Raw genomic sequence first — 18,720 nt, 5'->3', positions numbered from 1 at the left:
ACAGATCTGGTCAGGTGCCTAAATTTAGAGATCTAAATTCACAGTGAAGCACCTACCTGAGCACAGCTTGATATTTGTTGAGCACCCACCACACCCTAGGATGTCAATGGGACTGCAACTGCTCAGCACTTCTGAAAATCAGGCCACTTATTTACATACCTAATGCATTTAGATGCCTCATCCCTTTGGTGGTTGTTAGCCCCAATATTCTTATGTGGAGCAAAAATAGCCTGCTCACTAAACAGTGATGGTAGTCGGCAGAATATTTTAGGGGATAATATACTTATCTACCTACCTCAGAGTGAGGCAGGCAAGGTTGCAAGGTTTAGTTAGTTATTAGCTATAAAGCACTTTGAAAACATGAAGTGCTATATAAATGTTAAGGAATAAGTGGCTTGATAAGATAGTCCTCCCCAATACTGTTGCAAGTGCAGCTGTTCCAGGAACTCTTCAAAGACAGTTTTTTGTTTTTTTAACTAAATACCTGATATCAAATGCAAACATTGGAGTATCGGTAGGTGAAAGGGCCATTATGGCCACACCTATTTTTAATTAAAAAAATGTTTTCGGATGTTGCATGATATCGTATAACAACAGCTCTGAATAGCAGCTTTGAACTAACCCGGGACTACTTAAGGAAGTGGATGCCTTATTTGTTTACAACAGTAAAAGAAGCTAAACATTCAGTACAGCCAGACTTGTGACTGAAGTAAACGATGATTAATGCTGTGGACCCAAAGCAGGAAAAGAATTAACTTTCCCAACCTGAATGTAATTGAAAAACTGTGGCATGGACAATTTAATTGAAAAGTTACATGAATTGAGGGCCTGATTCTCCAGTGCCTTGCACCTTGTGCTGTCATTTATAACTGTACAAAGTGGATGGGGCATAAAACCAAATCAGAATAGTAGCCTTTTACACTCACCTTGCACAGGGGTAAATAAAGGCATAAGGTGCAAAGAAGTGGAGAATCAGGGCCATAAGCCAGTGGTATTGCAACAAGTGATTTCCTTATTTGAATATATATTTTTCAATGTAATGATTGGAAGAGTTAGTTGATGCGCCAACATTTATTGCAGTTAAATCATACGTTTAATTACCTCTTTCATTATGAACATTAAAATTCATACTAAAGTTAGACACAAAACAATTTTTTTTGCGTTACTAAAGACAAATGTATTTTAAAGTTTCACTTGCTGGGCTCTTCGATTTTAGTTGCATCTCATAGCCCTGACTTACACACACACAAAATGTAAACCGATGCTTAACAATTAACCCAATATAAATATTTTCCTAACATGTCTTACCTTTTCCAGATCCTGCTGAGAAGCTTGCAAGAGAGTCTGCCCAGACAGTATCCAGTGTTTGCCATGATTCATGTATGAACCTAAACCCTGGCCCTGGAGCCAGTTGCAAACTTGCTCCTTTGTCCATTTAGCAAATGGCATATCCAGGTCACTAAAGCAGAAGAAATATTTTTTTAAAAAATTACAAATTCATAAGTGTTTTTCAGAGCTGAGACAATGTACAGGAAGAGATGCGTGCCTGTATTATTTAGACTGTAAGCTACTTGGGAAAAGATATGTCTATTGCTCTGTGTTTGTACAATACCTAGCAAAATGGGACCTTGATCTCAGTTGTTGAGTCTGAGGCACTAGCATAATAAACATGACGATGACAGTTATTAGTCATCATCATCATAATCTGTGTGTTCCAGGATGGCTTTAAAACTTTAAAATGTGACTGAAATACTTTACTTAAGATATTCCAGTGACCTACATTATAATGAAGGGAACTTTATCAGCTTATGTGATGACCGAGGCCTTGATCCTGCCTGAAATCAATGTGGTGGACTGACACCTGCACCCATGTACAGCCCCATTCACTTCAGTGTAGCTCCATAGAGGCAGATCCTGAGCCCATTCGCCTGAGAGCCCCACTCCAGTCAATGGGACTGCACTCAGGTGCGGGATTCCACTCGTGTGACTCACACTGCAGTATGGGGCCATACTTAGTATATTAATTTCCCAACCATCCTCTTAAGGAGGACAACGTCCCAAAGAGCCAGGGCTTGCCTGTTTCCTTTTGCTAGCAATGCTAATGTTACTCTAACTTAACTTTTGCAAAGCACAATTCCTCTTAATACAGGAACAAAACGAAAGCCTGCTACAAGGGCAAATAGAAGTGGAAAAAGCACTGCATGTTCTGGTTCAGTGCAGCTCCTCTTACCTGTTAGACTGCCCAAGATCTCGAGACCAGCCCAGTCTTGGTCCTGCAGTCGCTCTTGTCCCTCCTCTTTTGAACTCTGCCTCAGACATATCATCCGGGTTAAATGTGGTAGACTGGCTCCTTTTAAGCCTAAGTAAAGGAGGTTAATATATGATAACCAGGAATAAATTCCTTTATTGGCACAATCACGGAATACACTGTGGAGTCTTGAAATAAGCTGCAATAATTTTTGCACCTTTTCATCTGCACTAAGCCGTAAGCTATTAAATGGCGGGGGGGGGGGGGGGGGGGAAAGGATGAGAAGCTGAGAACAAAGAACTAAGAGAGAGAACAACAAAACCAACAAAAACACGCCAGGCACGGCAGTGACTTTGCGATAAGGATAACGATTTACTAGGAACTGTGTTGAGATGACCAAGTCATTCCACCTAGGCCACCAAACAGACTGCAAATGGTAATGACTTTGTTATGTCCAGCCTGAGCTGCACTTTTGGTGACCTAGAGATGAAAGGTTACGTATCCCGTTACCAATCCCCCTAATGATCCAAACCTACATGATGTTCACTTTTTTTTTTTTTTAAACTTACCTTCCAAATAGTTTCTTGATTCCTCTGGCTTTCTTCTTGGAGTCTGGAGAAGAGGGAGACAGCTGCCCACTATCAGTTTCTTTCGGTCGAGGGGGCAAACCAGCTAGGTCCAAGTGATCTGCAGATCCCTTTTCTGTTTCAGCTATTACAAAACAAACCCCAGTAGAACTTCACCTGGCAGTACTTCATCTGCGTTTCACATTATGAGCACATTACTGAGTCTGTAACCACTTTTGCTAGAATTACTGTGAACCATCGATTTTAAGAAAACGGGGGGATCCGAAGGAGATAAAACGTGTTCCTTTCAGCGGTCTAGTGTTTGAAAACTGGTAGCACCCAATAACATCAATATGTTGCATTCGTTAAGTACCTTGCACCAAAAGACGCTTTATGAATTACTAATAAATTAAGGCCGTAGATAACTCTGTCAGGGAAACGTTATTTCCCCCATTTTACAGACAGATACACCGAGGCACAAGGAAGCCCCACAGGAATCCAGTGGCACAGCAGGGAGTAGTACCCAAGGATGCCCTAAGCACTATAAAGCATTTTCACACCAGTGTTCCTGATAATAAAATGCAATTTCTGATTAGATCCCCATCTAGCAAGATCTACCAACAGCCATCTCCTTCTGACTCAGAAATGCAATTGGGAAAAGAGGGCCTTACGCTTCTGCACATAGTGGAATATTTTTCTCCTTCACAGACAAGTACCATGAACTTTGGGTGGTGTCCTGACTAAAAAGCCATTGCTTCTTATTTAAGAGTCAAAGGATGGATGTATCTAATACCCACCACTGCATAGGGAAACAACATGTTGCCATCCATGATGGAAATCTTACGTCTTTATCCTGTATTTGTCTACAGAGACTTCATATCCACTCCAGGTGAACCTGGGGACTGCTCAAGAATGTACTTGCCAACCAAAATTATAAAATGAAAAACAAATAACAGAAAAAGGTGCTAAATAGACGATTAAACAAATTGCAGAATCTAATATTCTACTTAAGCAGAGATGTGCCAGCAAGTGCCATACAGCTGTGGGCAAACAAACGATGAGGAGTTTGTTTACATCACTTATTCGCTAATGGAAGCTTAAAACAAAATTGAAGAAGAGAGACTATAAATCTACTGCCTGGAGTCTGTTAAAGTGAAACAGCCATAGCCAAAATGTAGCCCCTGGAGACCACAGAGCAGTTTGTGGCCACCTTCATCATCTTTAATATGGATGGACAGCTACAGGCACCATCATTTGTTTTAAAAAATAAACTCTGTATTGCCTTTCAAGAGAAAACAAGGTTCACAAAGCAACTACCAGTCATTTGGATCAAGATGGAGCACAGTATGCTGGGACCTATAGTTTAATACCTCAAAGTTAATGATGAAGGTGGCTGCAATTTGCTCCAATTAATGCAAGTTAGGCGTGGCACTGTAGCTCCTGGGAACTCACCAGTGTGGCCCTTAGTTCGGCAAAGTTTCGATGCCCTAGCAAAAGGTCAATTAGCAGGTCCCATATTAGCAATATCTTCTCTAATGGCCAAACATAAAGAGAGGCAACTATATAATTTATTTTAACGTGTTTTTGGAGCATTTCAGCTCTACTGATGGGTGAACGAGGTGCTCAGTGCTGGAGGATAGAGCTACTGTATAGGTACGGTATTTTAGAAAGGAATCTAATTTAGGAAAAAACACATTTAAGCAGCATTCTTGGTGGGAAACAGAAGGACATGGTTGAATGAATCAGAAGCAGAGGTTTGTGGGTACTAGCCACTCACTGTATCTCCTTCATCACTGAAACAATCCTATGAATAGCTGTTTTATGAAAGTGATGTTTGGAAATTTGGAACACTAATGGGAAATAAGGAGACTGCCTCTATTTCTGTCGTGTCTTAGGACCATATTCACCTTCAGTTACCATCACTGATTTAGGGTTACATGGCTGTACATAAAGGCAACAAATTCCATTCCGGTTCCTATACTGCCCTCATCCACCAGCATAGCTGAACACACACCAGAACTACCAGACTAGCATTTGTCATGTGTGGTTTTTCTCTCTGATGTTTATTACATTAATTTCTTCCTTAGTTATTTGGAAAAGAGGAATCGTGTATCCCTCCCTTCAGTGCTAGCTTAATTAAAGCTGTACAAATACTGCCAAAACTCATGTTGCATTACCTGTTAGCATCTTCCAGAAGCACTGAGTTGGATGACAACACAAAGATGATGATCTGAATAACCAACAAGTCATTATGATAAAAGTGAGCAGAATCCGTGGCCAGGCCTCTGTAGATTACACACACTTCTACAATTACCTCCCATTCTCTACCTTCTTTTTTGCCTTGATGGGTAACCTTGTGTTCGGAGGTTCATTAACCTTTGCAAGTCTACCCGCAATGTGTCTCATTAGTAGTGGTTATCATGAAACAATGCAGCAGACTTTGAGTAGTGGGCCAGTGTTAAACAGAACATACGTTTTAGTGTTTCAACAGAGATCTTATTTCTAGCTCGGTTTTAAAAGTTCATGGCCATAACCAGCTGTTAGCAGCAATCACAGCAAAGCACTGGTACAGGCAGACATGCAGGACTACTATACCTAACGTAGGTGCACTTGCACTTCGACTGCGATCTTCAGATATCCAAACAATGCACATAACCACACGCAGCACAATGGGAGAGAATACGCAGAACGACAAGGTAAAACATACATCAAAATTTACACTGGCAAAATACAAGACAAGGGGAGAAAAGTAAAACAGACACATGCACCACACACACCACTGAATTCACACACAGATTAGGATTACCAATACACGGTTAATCCCTTCCTCACCAAAATGTAACATAGCAAAGCTATATATTAATGAGGGTAAAACAACATCCAGATGATTTCAATCAGCATTTGAGCACAAGAAAGTAAAAGATTGCATGTGTCATAATTCATTGTGCCTGGGCCTCACAATACCCCTATGAAGGAGACAAGTATTATTGACTAGTTTTCCAGATGGATACACCGAAGCACAGACAATGTAAGTGACTTTCTCAGATTTTATAAAGCAAATTCATAGCAGAGCTAGGAGCAGAACCCAGGGTCCCATCTCCCAGTCCTCTACTGTGACCACTATACCCCACTGCTTTCAACCAGTAAGGATTATTTTAAAATTGCTATTTTTGTTACACTGCAGACATCGTATGAAGAAATGGGCACAACAACATTTTAGTGGGACGAGACAACTGGTCTAATCATTGAAATCTGTGCCATGTAGGTCAATCAATTTTCATATTATATATGGGAGAGGAAGACATGGGCCATATATAACAAGGCTGTGGGTAAATTAACTCCCTGGGGCACAGGATCGGAATGACCATTAAGTAGGCAAGAGTGGAAGACTTTTATTCTGACCAAGGAGGCCGTAATCCCATTTAAACTTTTGAAGGATGGAGGTTTTTCTCTGCTACTCTCCCAGGGGAGAGATGCATCTCAGGTACCCACATTTTGCTGACACTTTTAATAAAAAGACGGAAGACAACTGTAGTAGAGGTGCTATTGTAGGTATAATATTGGACTGTGGTAACAACACTGCTCTTGTGATAAGATTAAGATATTGAGCAGAGGTTGGAGCAGGAGAAAATGCATATGAACCACTGCATTTCAGCAAGGAAACTGCTACTTTAAAATTGCAGTATGCTATACAGGGTCTGAGCAGAGAGGTCAAGGCAAGGGTTGGATTGAACTGCTATGCAATAGCACAGCATTTTTCTTGCACAGCCGTCAGTTACTCCAGTTCTTTGGGTCATACTGTGGCTGCCCCTGCTTATGATAGCTACAATATGCATAAAAAGAACCCCCCATCATTATTAAAGACTCTTGTACAAAATACACTGGAGATGCTTTCAGGAGCGTGGTACCTACCCAAATTAGGTGCACTTGCTGTCCTCTTGTTATTTTTTATCTTGAAAAAGCCTCGTCCAAATGAAGATCTGGCTTTTCGGGTACCAAAACTGTCCTCATCTCCGGTACCACTATGGCTTGGGGATTTTGGAGGAAGGGTTCCACACTTGTTACCTTCCATGGGAGCTTTAGTCTGATTAATCAGGAAAACAAAACTTCAGAACTTAATCTTACTGAACTACAAAAAGCTTTTAATTGTGCACAGTCAATTCTGAAAGGTAATCTGGAAATAAAGGTAGCATTTGCACTGTAAAATAGACTATAGCACGCATGTACCGAGTCTAGATTAAATAAGCAAGATCTTCAGTTAAAATGTGTTTGTGACTCAATTATATTTACTACCTGTTTAACAGTAGCATTTCTGTACTAAATGTTTCAGATCTTGCAAAAGTGGCCCTTTAAAATTATAAATTAACCACACATTCACATAGGGTTTGATCCTGTGAAGTCCTGAGCTCCCTCATCTCCCACTGAAAGTTTCTGGAAAAAGGGAGGAAGAACAAGCACCTCATGACTGGCCAGTTCTCTGCAGATTGCCAGAAAGTCTCCATGGACCATGAGCGGTTTGCAGAGCACAGTATGAAAATCACTGGACTAGCAGCCTATTTCCATTGTCCAATTGAAAGACACAGAAGCAACAAGCAAATGGCATAAATGGTGGAGACAAATTAGATTTGTAAAATTCTGGCAGCTTTGATAATCTAAGATGATTGTAATATTGATAGGCACATCTCTATTTAGTCTGGGTTTTTAAACATATGACTTAACCTCTCATGGTCTCTGATTGGCAAGATAAACACAACAATTCTCCTTTTGCTGAAAAACACAGTCATGACTATAAAAGTGGTATTTAAGATACAAGGATTCTTCCCCATTACTTAGAATTTCAGTAATTCACTGAAATTACTTAGAATAGGAAATAGTGGCTGTGTCCTAGATAGTGGTTGGTAAATGGTTACTTTTTAATGGCAACCACTGTAAAAAGATAAGCTCCGAAACAATGGGAACTTGGAAGATTTCCAAGGTAGAAAAACAAGTTAATTACAAATGCTACAAAGCTAAATAACAAATCTGAGACCCAGCTTTGTTAGTTTGTGGTGGAGCAATGTGTAACCTCACAGGGTTGCAGGGCTGGAGACACTCTATATCCCTTGATCCTGGGCTGTCAAGGGATGAGCATGCTGAATCAGCAGCATGCACTCTGCCATGTGGGAACAGGAACTGCTTGTGCTGCTCTGTAAGGAATCCTCTGGCTGGCTCGTGAGAAGCATCAATGGTTTGGGCTGCAAGCCCCCTGGAGTCCTGCTTAGCCAGGACAGCGTACCACAATAAGGGGTGTCTTTGGGGCCGGGTGAGTATAGGTGAGGGGAGAACCTCAACTAGGAGACAGAGTGATTTGAATATGTTTGCCCCAAGAGAAGGTGGGGAACAATAGCTAATGGGTGATTTTATTTATTCTCAGCCAGTCAAAATGAAGAGCCATGTGTGAGAAGACAAGAGTGAGTGAGAGAATATAAACTTGACCCAAAGTGATGGTGGAGACCCGAATATATTCTCTGAATCACACTCCACAACCTTGCTTGCAGTTCTGCTATTCTCCCTTCAAAATTCTGATACAATGTTAATAAAATTACGCTATTTAAAACACCTTCTGCTCTCTGCATTGCTTCACACGAAGACACACACACAAAAATTACCTCTGCTGGTTTCTGTACAGGTTCTTTGTCCTGTTTGGGAAGGATTGAGAAGTGTTAAAATTCTTAGTTACCTCATTATTTAATTCATTTCAGTTAAAAATAGTGAGATTTCTTTCCTCTTCTATTTTTCAAAAGGAATCACTTAAGAACTATAATCTAGGGGAAGTAATGTCACTTTTTATTTTCCCCCATACATGCAGTTCTGTTTAGGTTTTGGATTTCATAATATAGTCCTTTTTAGATCCTGATTTATTAATGGCTTTGCACAACCAAGGCTGGTTTTAATTACAAAAAGTAAATGAATTTAGTGCTGGTAAAAAAGCATCTCTCTCTGAGCACAGTGCAAATAAATCTTATGGGGTATAATTGCAGGTTTTCCCTTCCTTGCAAATAACAGTCAGCCTGAACTAGAGCTGCTTATCACGGATTTGGATATAATGGGACTCAGATCTGACCTGTTTAGTTCTGGTTCTCGTTATGACAGATAAAGGTTTTTAACCCTAAGCAAAATTCACCCTCTCCTCCAGTTTCCTCCATCTCCATCATTCACCCATCTCTACTGCTGAGATGCTGGGGGCCCCTTGTCTTCAACTTGCCCTGCTAACTTACATGACAATGGCAAACTGCCTTGTCTTTACTAGGATTTTACCTCTAGTTAGGTAACTTGAATTAAGAATACACCTTTTTACCTAATGAAGACACAGCTTTGGAGTGCAGGTGATTTACTTATGTAAATACCTCATACAGTAAGAGGATAGACCCCTAAATATTCAGGGACAGATTTTCTTCACTAATATCCACAGGATTTTGTTACAAATGGGGTCATAGCTAGCTGTAAATTGAATGAACAGAGCTATGCGCTGCTCCAAACCTAATCTGGGGCAGGCAGGCAGAGCTGGTAGAGGAACTGACTCCATGCCACCTAAGGGTATGTCTTTACTACGCACCGGATTGGCGGGCAGCGATCAATCCAGCGGGGATCGATTTATCGTGTCTAATCTAGAAGCGATAAATCGACCTACGAGCGCTCTCCGATCGACTCCTGTACTCCAGCTCGGTGAGAGATGCAAGCAGAGTCGACGGGGGAGCAGCAGCAGTCGACTCACTGCGGTGAAGACACCACGGTAAGTCGATCTAAGTACGTCGACGTTATTCACGTAGCTGAAGTTGCGTAACTTAAATCGACCCCCCACCCCAGTGTAGACCAGGGCTAAGAGACCTCCTCCACCACCTCAGGACTTCTCAACTAGCCAGCTCCAGCCAGATTCCAGCCCCTTGCACCAGTCAGGGGGCCAGAATTGGCGTAGACAATCTGGGCCTCAGTATTAAGGGGAAAGAAAGGACTAAAAAACAAAACCAACCACTTCTGATGCCTCTTCCTTCAAATTGCCCAGACTGCTGGATTTTTGCAGGGCTGACATTCTACAATAAGAGCATAAAAATCAAAATGATTATGAGTTAATGAAGCTAGATCCCATTGTCTCAAAGGCAAATGTACTCTAAAGAACTATATAAAGATTGTATTACAGCCCTCCCTTGTTAACTCCTCCCATGTGGTGGCTAGGTATTGCCAGGAAATCTTCCATAGCATAATTACTGCTATGTTAAGCTACAAGAGGATGAGCTAATGATGGAGTGACAGGCAGTTTAACTCTGAAATTCTTTGCTTCTTATTTTAAATTAAATTTTCCAAAAGGTAGGCTGAAATAGACATCCAAAATATGTACTTGCATGAGCCAAATTGCACGCATAACTTGCAAGCTCTTAGTGTTTAATTTGCATGTATGCATACAGTAACCAATTTGTAAAGGTTTCATTCAAGCAATTTAGGTGGACATTTAAAAACACTCTGTTATTTCACTTGTTAAGAAGTTCATATACATTTTAAAAACAAAATATAACTATTCTTAAAGGAAAGTCCCTCAAGGAAAAAAAATCACTATTTTAGGATATCAGTAAAGATAGAAAAGAAACTGCTTTGGGATCACAAAGAAGGAAAATGCACGCACTATGTTTAGATTGCAAAAAATTGAAAAAAACTAAACTAGGAAAAGAAAGACACAACATTGTCAACAACAGGTATTGCCAAATTTCATTTTCAGAGACTTAGGTTATTAAGTCACTGAGCTGCTTTTGAAAATGTAACCCTAAGTCCTATTTTCAGAAGTGACTTTCAATGAGACATAGGTCTGGTCTATATTATGAAGTTAAGTCGACATACGCTGCCTTGCGTCAACCTAATTGTGCACATGTCTACACTTAAATTTGTCTCTCACCAATGTAAGCACCCCGTATGGTCGATGTACAGAAGAGCTGCATGCCATACTTGGCAGAGACCCCATCAACACTGTGGATACCTCCTAGGAGATCGAGACACAGACTCCTGCCATGAACAGCGAGGACAAGGAGGAAGATGAGGGATGACATGAGCCAGGACCTGTTTGAGATTCCACTGCAGTCCAGTCAGTCCCGGCAGTTGGGCACGGGTGAGCCCAAAGTAGGGGAAGTGTAAATGTATTTCCCATCACAATGATGTACTGATGGCACTCCCAACTTAACAGGACACAGCTATCGACTTTTCATTAATTGACTTGTACTAGAAGTACAACAAAGAGCTGTAGGACTGCTATCTGCTTTTCATTCCCCTCTAGAGTTAGGGAAGGGAGACTATGAGGAGCAGTTTGTTTCTGTATACAGGGATGTCCCTTGAATCCTCCTGAGAGATCTTAATGACACTTTCATGGAGGTACTCTGCAGTCCTCTCCCGAATGTTTCCGAGGATGACAGCCTTATTTCTTCCTTTGCAGTAGGGCACTTTCACACGCCAGCTGGCAATAACTTTGGCAGGCACCACTGCAGTGCACAGGGTAGCAGCATATGAGCCAGGGCAGTTCCGGGACGCCAGCAGCAGCTGCGCTCTCTGTGCTTTTGTTACCCTCTGGAGAGAGATATCAGCTAAAATCACCACTGCCTGTGGAAAATGGTGCCAGTATTCGGTGTCTTCGCCTTATACTCAGTTTCATGCATCTGAGCAATTCTCTCCTCATTTCCCTCACCCTGGTGGGATGTATTCACCATGGCTGAGAGTGGCGCCATACACAAGCATTCAGAAGAAGACGTGTCAGCGAGCATGTCTTGTTTAAAACTTTATGGGAGCAAGGGAAGGGAGTTCTGAATCTCAAGTTTCACTTTCCATTGTGACTACACTGACAACGGTACCTCTATGTGCTTTATCTGCAGTTGCTGCCATTGCACCCTTGAGGGGTTCCCTCTCCACACCCATGGAACGCCTGAGCCAGAGAAGGAGGTGAAAGAAGAGGACTCGGGATGATATGTTCAATGAGATCCTGCAAGACAGTGCTGCATTAAACTACAAGCAAGGGGCCTGAAATGTGAACACTGCAGATAGCCTGGAGAAGGAAAGAACGGACAGGAGAAAGGCCCAGGAGTCCCAGCAGAAAAAGGAGAGGAAGATACACCAGGACACAATGGGGCTTCAACAGCAGCAAACACAGATGCTGCAGACTGTCACAGACCGAGAGGTTCAACAGTCACGGGCTCACTTCCCTTTGCAGTCCATGGTGAACTCCATTACAGCACCTCTCTCCACCCGTCCTCAATATTCCACCGGGCATTAGGGGTCGCATTCTTACACTCCATCACTCCACACTGGGGACATTAGGAAAACCACAGCTTCAAGTACACTGACTTGTGAAAGCCACAATTGCCATATGCGTAGGTAAAATGGATATGAATGTTCTCTCTCCTTGTTAAGTTCTGTTCCACTAATTTATTAAGTTTTTAATGTATTTACTTTTACATTGCACAGATTTTTCTTTGCACTGGTTTTGTTATTGAATAAAATTCTATTATTTGGAAAATAATTCCTCTTTATTAGCTTACAACATATGTTGCAGAATGCCTAGCATCTCTAAAACCACCCACTTACTTGTTACTGTACAACGTGAGACGACTCATAGGATCAATGACAAACAGTATAATCATCTTAAATGGACAGCAAGCACCGCAAAATTAATAGGTGCATTGACAGTGTAAATTCACAGATGTACACCAAGCACCTCACAATGTCTAACATGCCCCAAAAGTGTATGGCCAGGTTGAGCACAGTACACCACAATGCATTATTCTGGCTCACTGTTAAAGTGCTCCTTCAAAGCCTCCATGAGCCATATAGCTCCACATTGAGCTCGTCTAATAAACCTTGCATCTGGCTGTTCAAACTCAGACGACAGCTGCTCCACCTTCGCCCTCCACAACAGTGGCAACTTTCCCCACTTTGCTTCACAGATATTATGCAGGATACAGCAGGCAGCAATACCATTGGAATGTGTTTCATACTGCGATCCAGTCTTGTGAGTAAACAATGCCAGCGTGCCGTCAATTTTCCAAAAGTGCATTCAACTGTCATTCTGCACTTGCTGAGCTAGTAGTTGAATCTTTCCTTGGTGCTGTTGAGGTGGCCAGTGTACAGCTTCATGACCCAGCGGAGCCAGGGAAAGGCTGGGTCCCCTGGGATCACTATTGGCACATCAACATGGCCAATGTTAATCCATTGGTCCAGAAAGAAAGTCCTTGCTTGTAGCTTCATTAACTGTCCTGTGTTTTTAAAGAGGCGAGTATCATGCACCTTCTCTGACCAGCCCACACTGATCTCAGCGAAGCGCCCCCGGTAATCCAACAATGATTGCATAATGCTAGAAAAGCAGCTCTTTCTGTTAGTGTACTCTGGGGCAAGGTGCTTTGGGGCCAAAATAGGGATGTGTGTCCCATCTATCGCCCCACCACAGTTCTGGAACCCTACTGCTGCAAATCCATCCACTATATTCTGCATATTGCCAGGAGCCACAGTCCTGCATAGCAGGAGACAATTAATGGCTCTGCACACTTGCATGACAGCAGCCCCCACAGTGGATTTTCCAACTCCAAAATGATTTCCTACTGACAGGCAGCAATCTGGCATTGCAAGTTTCCACAGTGCGATCGCCACTCACTTCTCCACCGTCAGTGCAGCTCTCATTCGGTGTTCCTGCAATGGAAGGCTGGGGTGAGCTTGGCACACAGTTCCAGGAATGTGGCCTTGCACATCTGAAAGTTCTGCAGCTACTGCTTGTCATCCCAAGCCTGCAGTACGATGCAATCCCTCCAGTCAGTGCTCGTTTCTTGGGCCCAGCAGTGGCACTCTGCCATTTGCAGCTGCTCCATGAATGCCACCCACAACCTTGAATTGATTCTTGCTATGTCCCTCAGCAAAGTGTCTTGCAGGAAATTCTCATGTTCCCCGCTGATTTGGTTCTTCTTACGACTCTGCAAATACTGAAGGATCACGCATCCTGTGCTTGCAACAGTTATAACTGTTAGGGTGGGAGGGATAGCTCAGTGGTTTGAGCATTAGCCTGCTAAACCCAGGGTTATGAGTTCAATCCTCGAGGGGGCCACTTAGGGATCTGGGGCAAAATCAGTACTTGGTCCTGCTAGTGAAGGCAGGGGGCTGGACTCAATGACCTTTCAAGGTCCCTTCCAGTTCTAGGAGATAGGATATCTCCATTTATAAAAAACAAAAACAAAAAAAAACACACACACAACATTAGTGAGAGCTGTGCAAGCTTCATGCTTCTGTCAGAGATGCGGACAGCAAGGAATGCCATGTGGGTTTGTGGGATTTTTTTATAAAGGTGCAAAAATTATGGGATATAGATGACATTATAGGATGGCAACAGTTGCATGTTGAGAAGTTGACCCCTTGCTCCAAGTCCTCACCATGCATTGTCAAAACTTCCCAAAAGACAGTGCACTGGATGGTGGTGGGTTGCACACTGGGATACCTACCCATGGTGCACTGAACTGTACATCGTCACACATGCTTCTGGTGAGTACGTGCAGGGCCGACGCAAGGAGCCTAGTATGCGCACACACAAGCAATATACTAATTGTGATGGCTTTATGCCCCTTTTCAGCAAACAACTTAAGCACATGTTTACCTTTGAGCAAGTAAGTAGTCCCATTGATCTCAGTGGACAATAAAGGTAAATGACTGAGGTTAAAATTAATTTCCCATGACAAATCCCTTTAGCTAGCTGTAGCGGGGTGGTTACCCCGCTCCTGCCCTGAAGGGCTTAAAACAGCCCGGGGGAAGGTTGTGGCTGGGAGCTGGCCCTATATAAAAAGGCTGTGAGGCAAAGGCCAAGCAGTCTCTCTCTGCCTTCAGAGGGAGAAGGGCCTGGCTGCAGCGAGCTAGAGACAGAGTACCAGAGTGGAGCAGGGCTGGGGACAGGCTGAGGAGCTGGGGAGCTCCAGCCTGGATAGCCCCAGGCTGCGGCCTAGTAGGAGGCCAAGGGGTACTGGGGGTTGCAGAGGGCAGCCCAGGGGTAGGCCAAGGCAGCAGGTCCAAACCCAACCTTGCCTGTGATGAGTGGCTTATACTGCAGTCTGCCCCAGGGAGCGGGGGCTAGTTGGTGACTGGCAATGGACTTATTCTGAGGCGAGGTAGGGATAGTGGTTGGGGGTTCCCCGGGGAGGGGAGACTCTAGTACTGAGGGGTGTACTGCCAGGGGGCAGCACCCCAGATAAAAGGGCACCGGGGTCCGGGAGGGACACGGGGGCTGGAGGACAGGCGGACCACCGGCCTGCAGGGGGTGCTCCAATGCTGAAATGAGCTAATTCCCGGAGACTACCAGCAGGAGGCGCCACAGAGGTGAGTCCGCTCCTCTACACTAGCCAATGTCCCTTTGTCATTACCATAAAAGGCAAACATAAGTCATGTGTACATTGTGGCATTACACCCCATATTCTTCATAGTAATATTATGATATGGCATAACTATGATATATTTTATGCAAGATAGGTCATGTAAAATATCATTGAAAAGGTGATGATTCACTGAATATGATAATCGTATCTGTATGCATGTATCATGTTTGTATCTTAAGTTAGGAATATTGTCTATGCATCTATTACAAATGTGCTTACACCTGGGGAATGCCCACTAGGCAGAATGCAATCAGTCTAGATGGCTGGCTGGAAAGGGCCATTAGGGAAAACAATAGGTTTTAGAAGATGCTAATCTCCCACCGGGGAGCCTTCCTGAGGATGCTACAAACAGCCTCCGAGTCATGGCTGCTGCGACCCTACAGGGGCATATGACCAAGTCACTTGGTACTGGACTCCATCTTGGAATATCAGTGTTCTTCCACTGACTGGGCGTGGGAACCAAGAGGGTGGACAAAGGATTCCCGCCATATGCAAAAGCTATTTAAGACAGGGGAGTGACATCATCGTGGTTCTTCACTGACTCCCTGCCCAAGACAACTGCTGGAAACACCTGAGGAACAAAGACTGGACTAGGAGAGAAGGGCTGGACCCAGGCTAGAGGGATTTCTAGCCTGTGAAAGGAATACCTGGGGTTTTAAGCTGCAAGCAAGTGCAGCTTGCCCTCAAGAATCTCTGAAACTGAGTAAAAAAACAATTAGGGTGAGAATTTGCTACTCATATCCAATCTCTTTAGTATATTAAACTTAGATTACCTAGCAAATAAACAAAAACACAATCTGCTTTGATCTGTTTATCCCTTATAATCACTTAATATCTATCTTTTGTAGTTAATAAACTTGTTTTTGTTTTGTCTAAAACCAATGTGTGGAAATCATAACTGAGGGCAGAAAGCTGTTGCCTATCTCTCTCCACATTGAGGGAGGGGGCGAATTTTATGAGCGTCCGCTGTACAGTTTTCTGTGCAGTGCAAGAGGGTATAATTTTGGGTTTACATGCCAAAGGGGGGTGCATGCCTTAGGAACTGGGAGGTGCCTGAGCTGAGCCTTCCCATGCAGAGCTGATCTCAGCATCTGTGTGTAGCTGCATACGTATTTAAAAAAAAAAATGTAATTCCCCAAGCCCACTGATGTTACATGACTTGACTGAAGACATTTCATACTGCAACAGAAATGAGACGCTAGTGTACATTTATAGAAAGAGCATTAGAAATTATCAGAGCAGAAAACTATCAACATCACCAAATTATTTTAAAATGAGTTAACGTGGTTAGAATAACTACACACATTTTCGTGTGATCATTAAAAAAATTCTTTAAAAATATGGTAGAAAGGTGTCTAAGTAGAAGCATTTCATTGGTTGATATGGTACTTACAATGGACTGTCACATGGCTGTGTTTCTACGGAGGAACATGATGTTGTCCCTTCACTGTAAAACAGACAAGGTACTACATTATAAGATATCTAAGAATTCCATGAATACATTCTATCTTCTCAACTAGTGAATTTTAACTCTCTCTTTTTTCACCTGAATGGCTGTATATTACCACAAATCAAATCTTTCCTTCTGTCATCTCCTGTTATAAAAGAAAAAGGGTGGGAGTGAACTCAAGAAGCATGGCAAAGACTTCCTACATCACTTCAAGCACCGCAGGCTAACCAACATATTCAGAAATTGAGTCTGAGTAAATTAAGGGGTCACAGCATGTGTAATGGTCTCACATGCCTTGCAAGAAATGGAGACACAAGCAGGCTATAATGGGAACTCTGGCAATGAGTCAGGTCACAGTGATTGTTTTTAAAAATAGAGAAAATGAACAAGAAATGAGATTCACATTGCTTAAGGCTAGAGCTACATGAGTGGCAGCACAGCATGGAGAAATATGGGAACCAGTGGAAGAGTGGGAAGGAAGGAGGGAGAGCAGAGAAAGACAGAGGCCCTGATTCAGGAAAACACTGAAGCACAAGCTGTCCTGGGTGGAAATGCTTTCCTGGATCAGGGCCAAAGAAAGCACGCTTCAGCACTTGTCTGCTCTAGTTTGTACACTAAAGTCAAAGACAGTCTTATATCAATGAGATTTCATGGCATTTGGATTCCTAACATCCCATATTATTATAGATAAAAATAATGGTTGAGATCTTCAAAACCCAGCTAAGGAATTTAGCTAAACACCTCTCATTAGCTTTACTGGGAGTTCTGTGGCTAAGGCTGTAATCCTCTAGCTGGCTTTAAAAATCTCAACCAACGCTCCTTAGTAAAATCTGTACTCACTTATGCCTCAGGCTAGAAAAACCCAATTTCATTGTCATATGCCAGCCTCAAGGGAATCAATCTCTCAGACTTCTTGAAACTGATTTATCTTCTTCCTGGTAGCTTATTTATGGCTCCTGTGGCCAGTACTGGCTAGTCATTCTCAGTTTCGGTTTGGGTTTGGCAGTGCTTTGCAGGAATTTAAAAAAATCTCTGACTGCAAATCGCTTACAGCAAATTCACACTACATATTATGATATTGCATCTAAAACTAAGCTATTTATATAAAGTAAAAGCAATTATCCTGATTCTCCACTGCATTACATCAGTTTTATGTTCATCCCGGTCTTAAAGGGGGAAATGGAACCAGCCACACACAGGCCATAATTAATTAGCTGCTTCCCAGACTGAGAGGACATGGCTAAGGAGGGTCAAGTGGCAGCTTAATGGACACCTAGGCCTTGTAAAAGGGCTGAGGGAGATCAGTCTTCCCTGTGGAACCAGAAGGAATGGGCAGGCTCCTATGTAAGCTTCTGAGCCAGGGTCTGCAGGAGAAGGGTACTTCAGGGCAGTGGCTCTCAACCTTTCCAGACTACTGTACCCCTTTCAGGAGTCTGATTGGTCTTGCGTACCACCCCAAGTTTCACCTCACTTAAAAACTACTTGCTTACAAAATCAGACAGTGTGCTGTGACACTTCTATTACTGAAAAATTGATTAGATTCTCATTTTTACTATATAATTATAAAATCAATTGGAATATAAATATTGTACTTACATTTCAGTGTATAGTATATAGAGCAGTATAAACAAGTCATTGTCTATAGGAAAGTTTAGTTTGTACTCACTTAGCTTGTGCTTTTTATGTAGCCTGTTGTAAGACTAGGCAAATATCTAGATGAGTTGATGTACCCCCTGGAAGACCTGTGCATACCCCCGAGGATAAACGTACCACTGCTCCAGTGGAACCAGCCCGGGGATCCGGTGCTCTACAAGAGCAGGGCCCAGCAAGGGCTCAGAACAATACCATAGGGGCTGAGTGCTCTATCCCAGAGCCATAAAGACTCTCAAAGGTAGCCCAGAAACTGGGAACAGGTCCCCGCGGGTGGGGTGAAGAGAAACCCGCAAAGAGTAGAACCACCTTTTTGTTTGTTGGGACTTCTTAGTTGGACATTTGCTACCCCAGAGGGGTTAATTTTTGTTTATGACTTGGCCAGAAGGC

General features: G+C 42.8%; 1 protein-coding gene across 1 annotated transcript in view; it reads right to left on the bottom strand.

The window, feature by feature from the left end:
• PPFIBP1 (PPFIA binding protein 1) overlaps positions 1-18,720 on the bottom strand; it is a 74,849-nt gene that overhangs the window by 13,783 nt on the left and 42,346 nt on the right. The window contains exons 13-20 of the mRNA XM_065403735.1: positions 16,624-16,677; positions 9,824-9,884; positions 8,463-8,492; positions 6,727-6,898; positions 5,410-5,442; positions 2,818-2,959; positions 2,231-2,359; positions 1,309-1,459 (exon numbers count right to left, since the gene is read on the bottom strand). Coding sequence (XP_065259807.1) covers positions 1,309-1,459; positions 2,231-2,359; positions 2,818-2,959; positions 5,410-5,442; positions 6,727-6,898; positions 8,463-8,492; positions 9,824-9,884; positions 16,624-16,677 — 772 coding nt within the window. The remainder of the gene's footprint in view (positions 1-1,308; positions 1,460-2,230; positions 2,360-2,817; positions 2,960-5,409; positions 5,443-6,726; positions 6,899-8,462; positions 8,493-9,823; positions 9,885-16,623; positions 16,678-18,720) is intronic.

Source organism: Emys orbicularis, chromosome 1 (genome assembly GCF_028017835.1).
Source record: "Emys orbicularis isolate rEmyOrb1 chromosome 1, rEmyOrb1.hap1, whole genome shotgun sequence".
NCBI lineage: Eukaryota > Metazoa > Chordata > Testudines > Emydidae > Emys > Emys orbicularis.
Note: the sequence above shows the minus strand (reverse complement) of the source record. Positions and strands in the feature narration are given on the sequence as shown.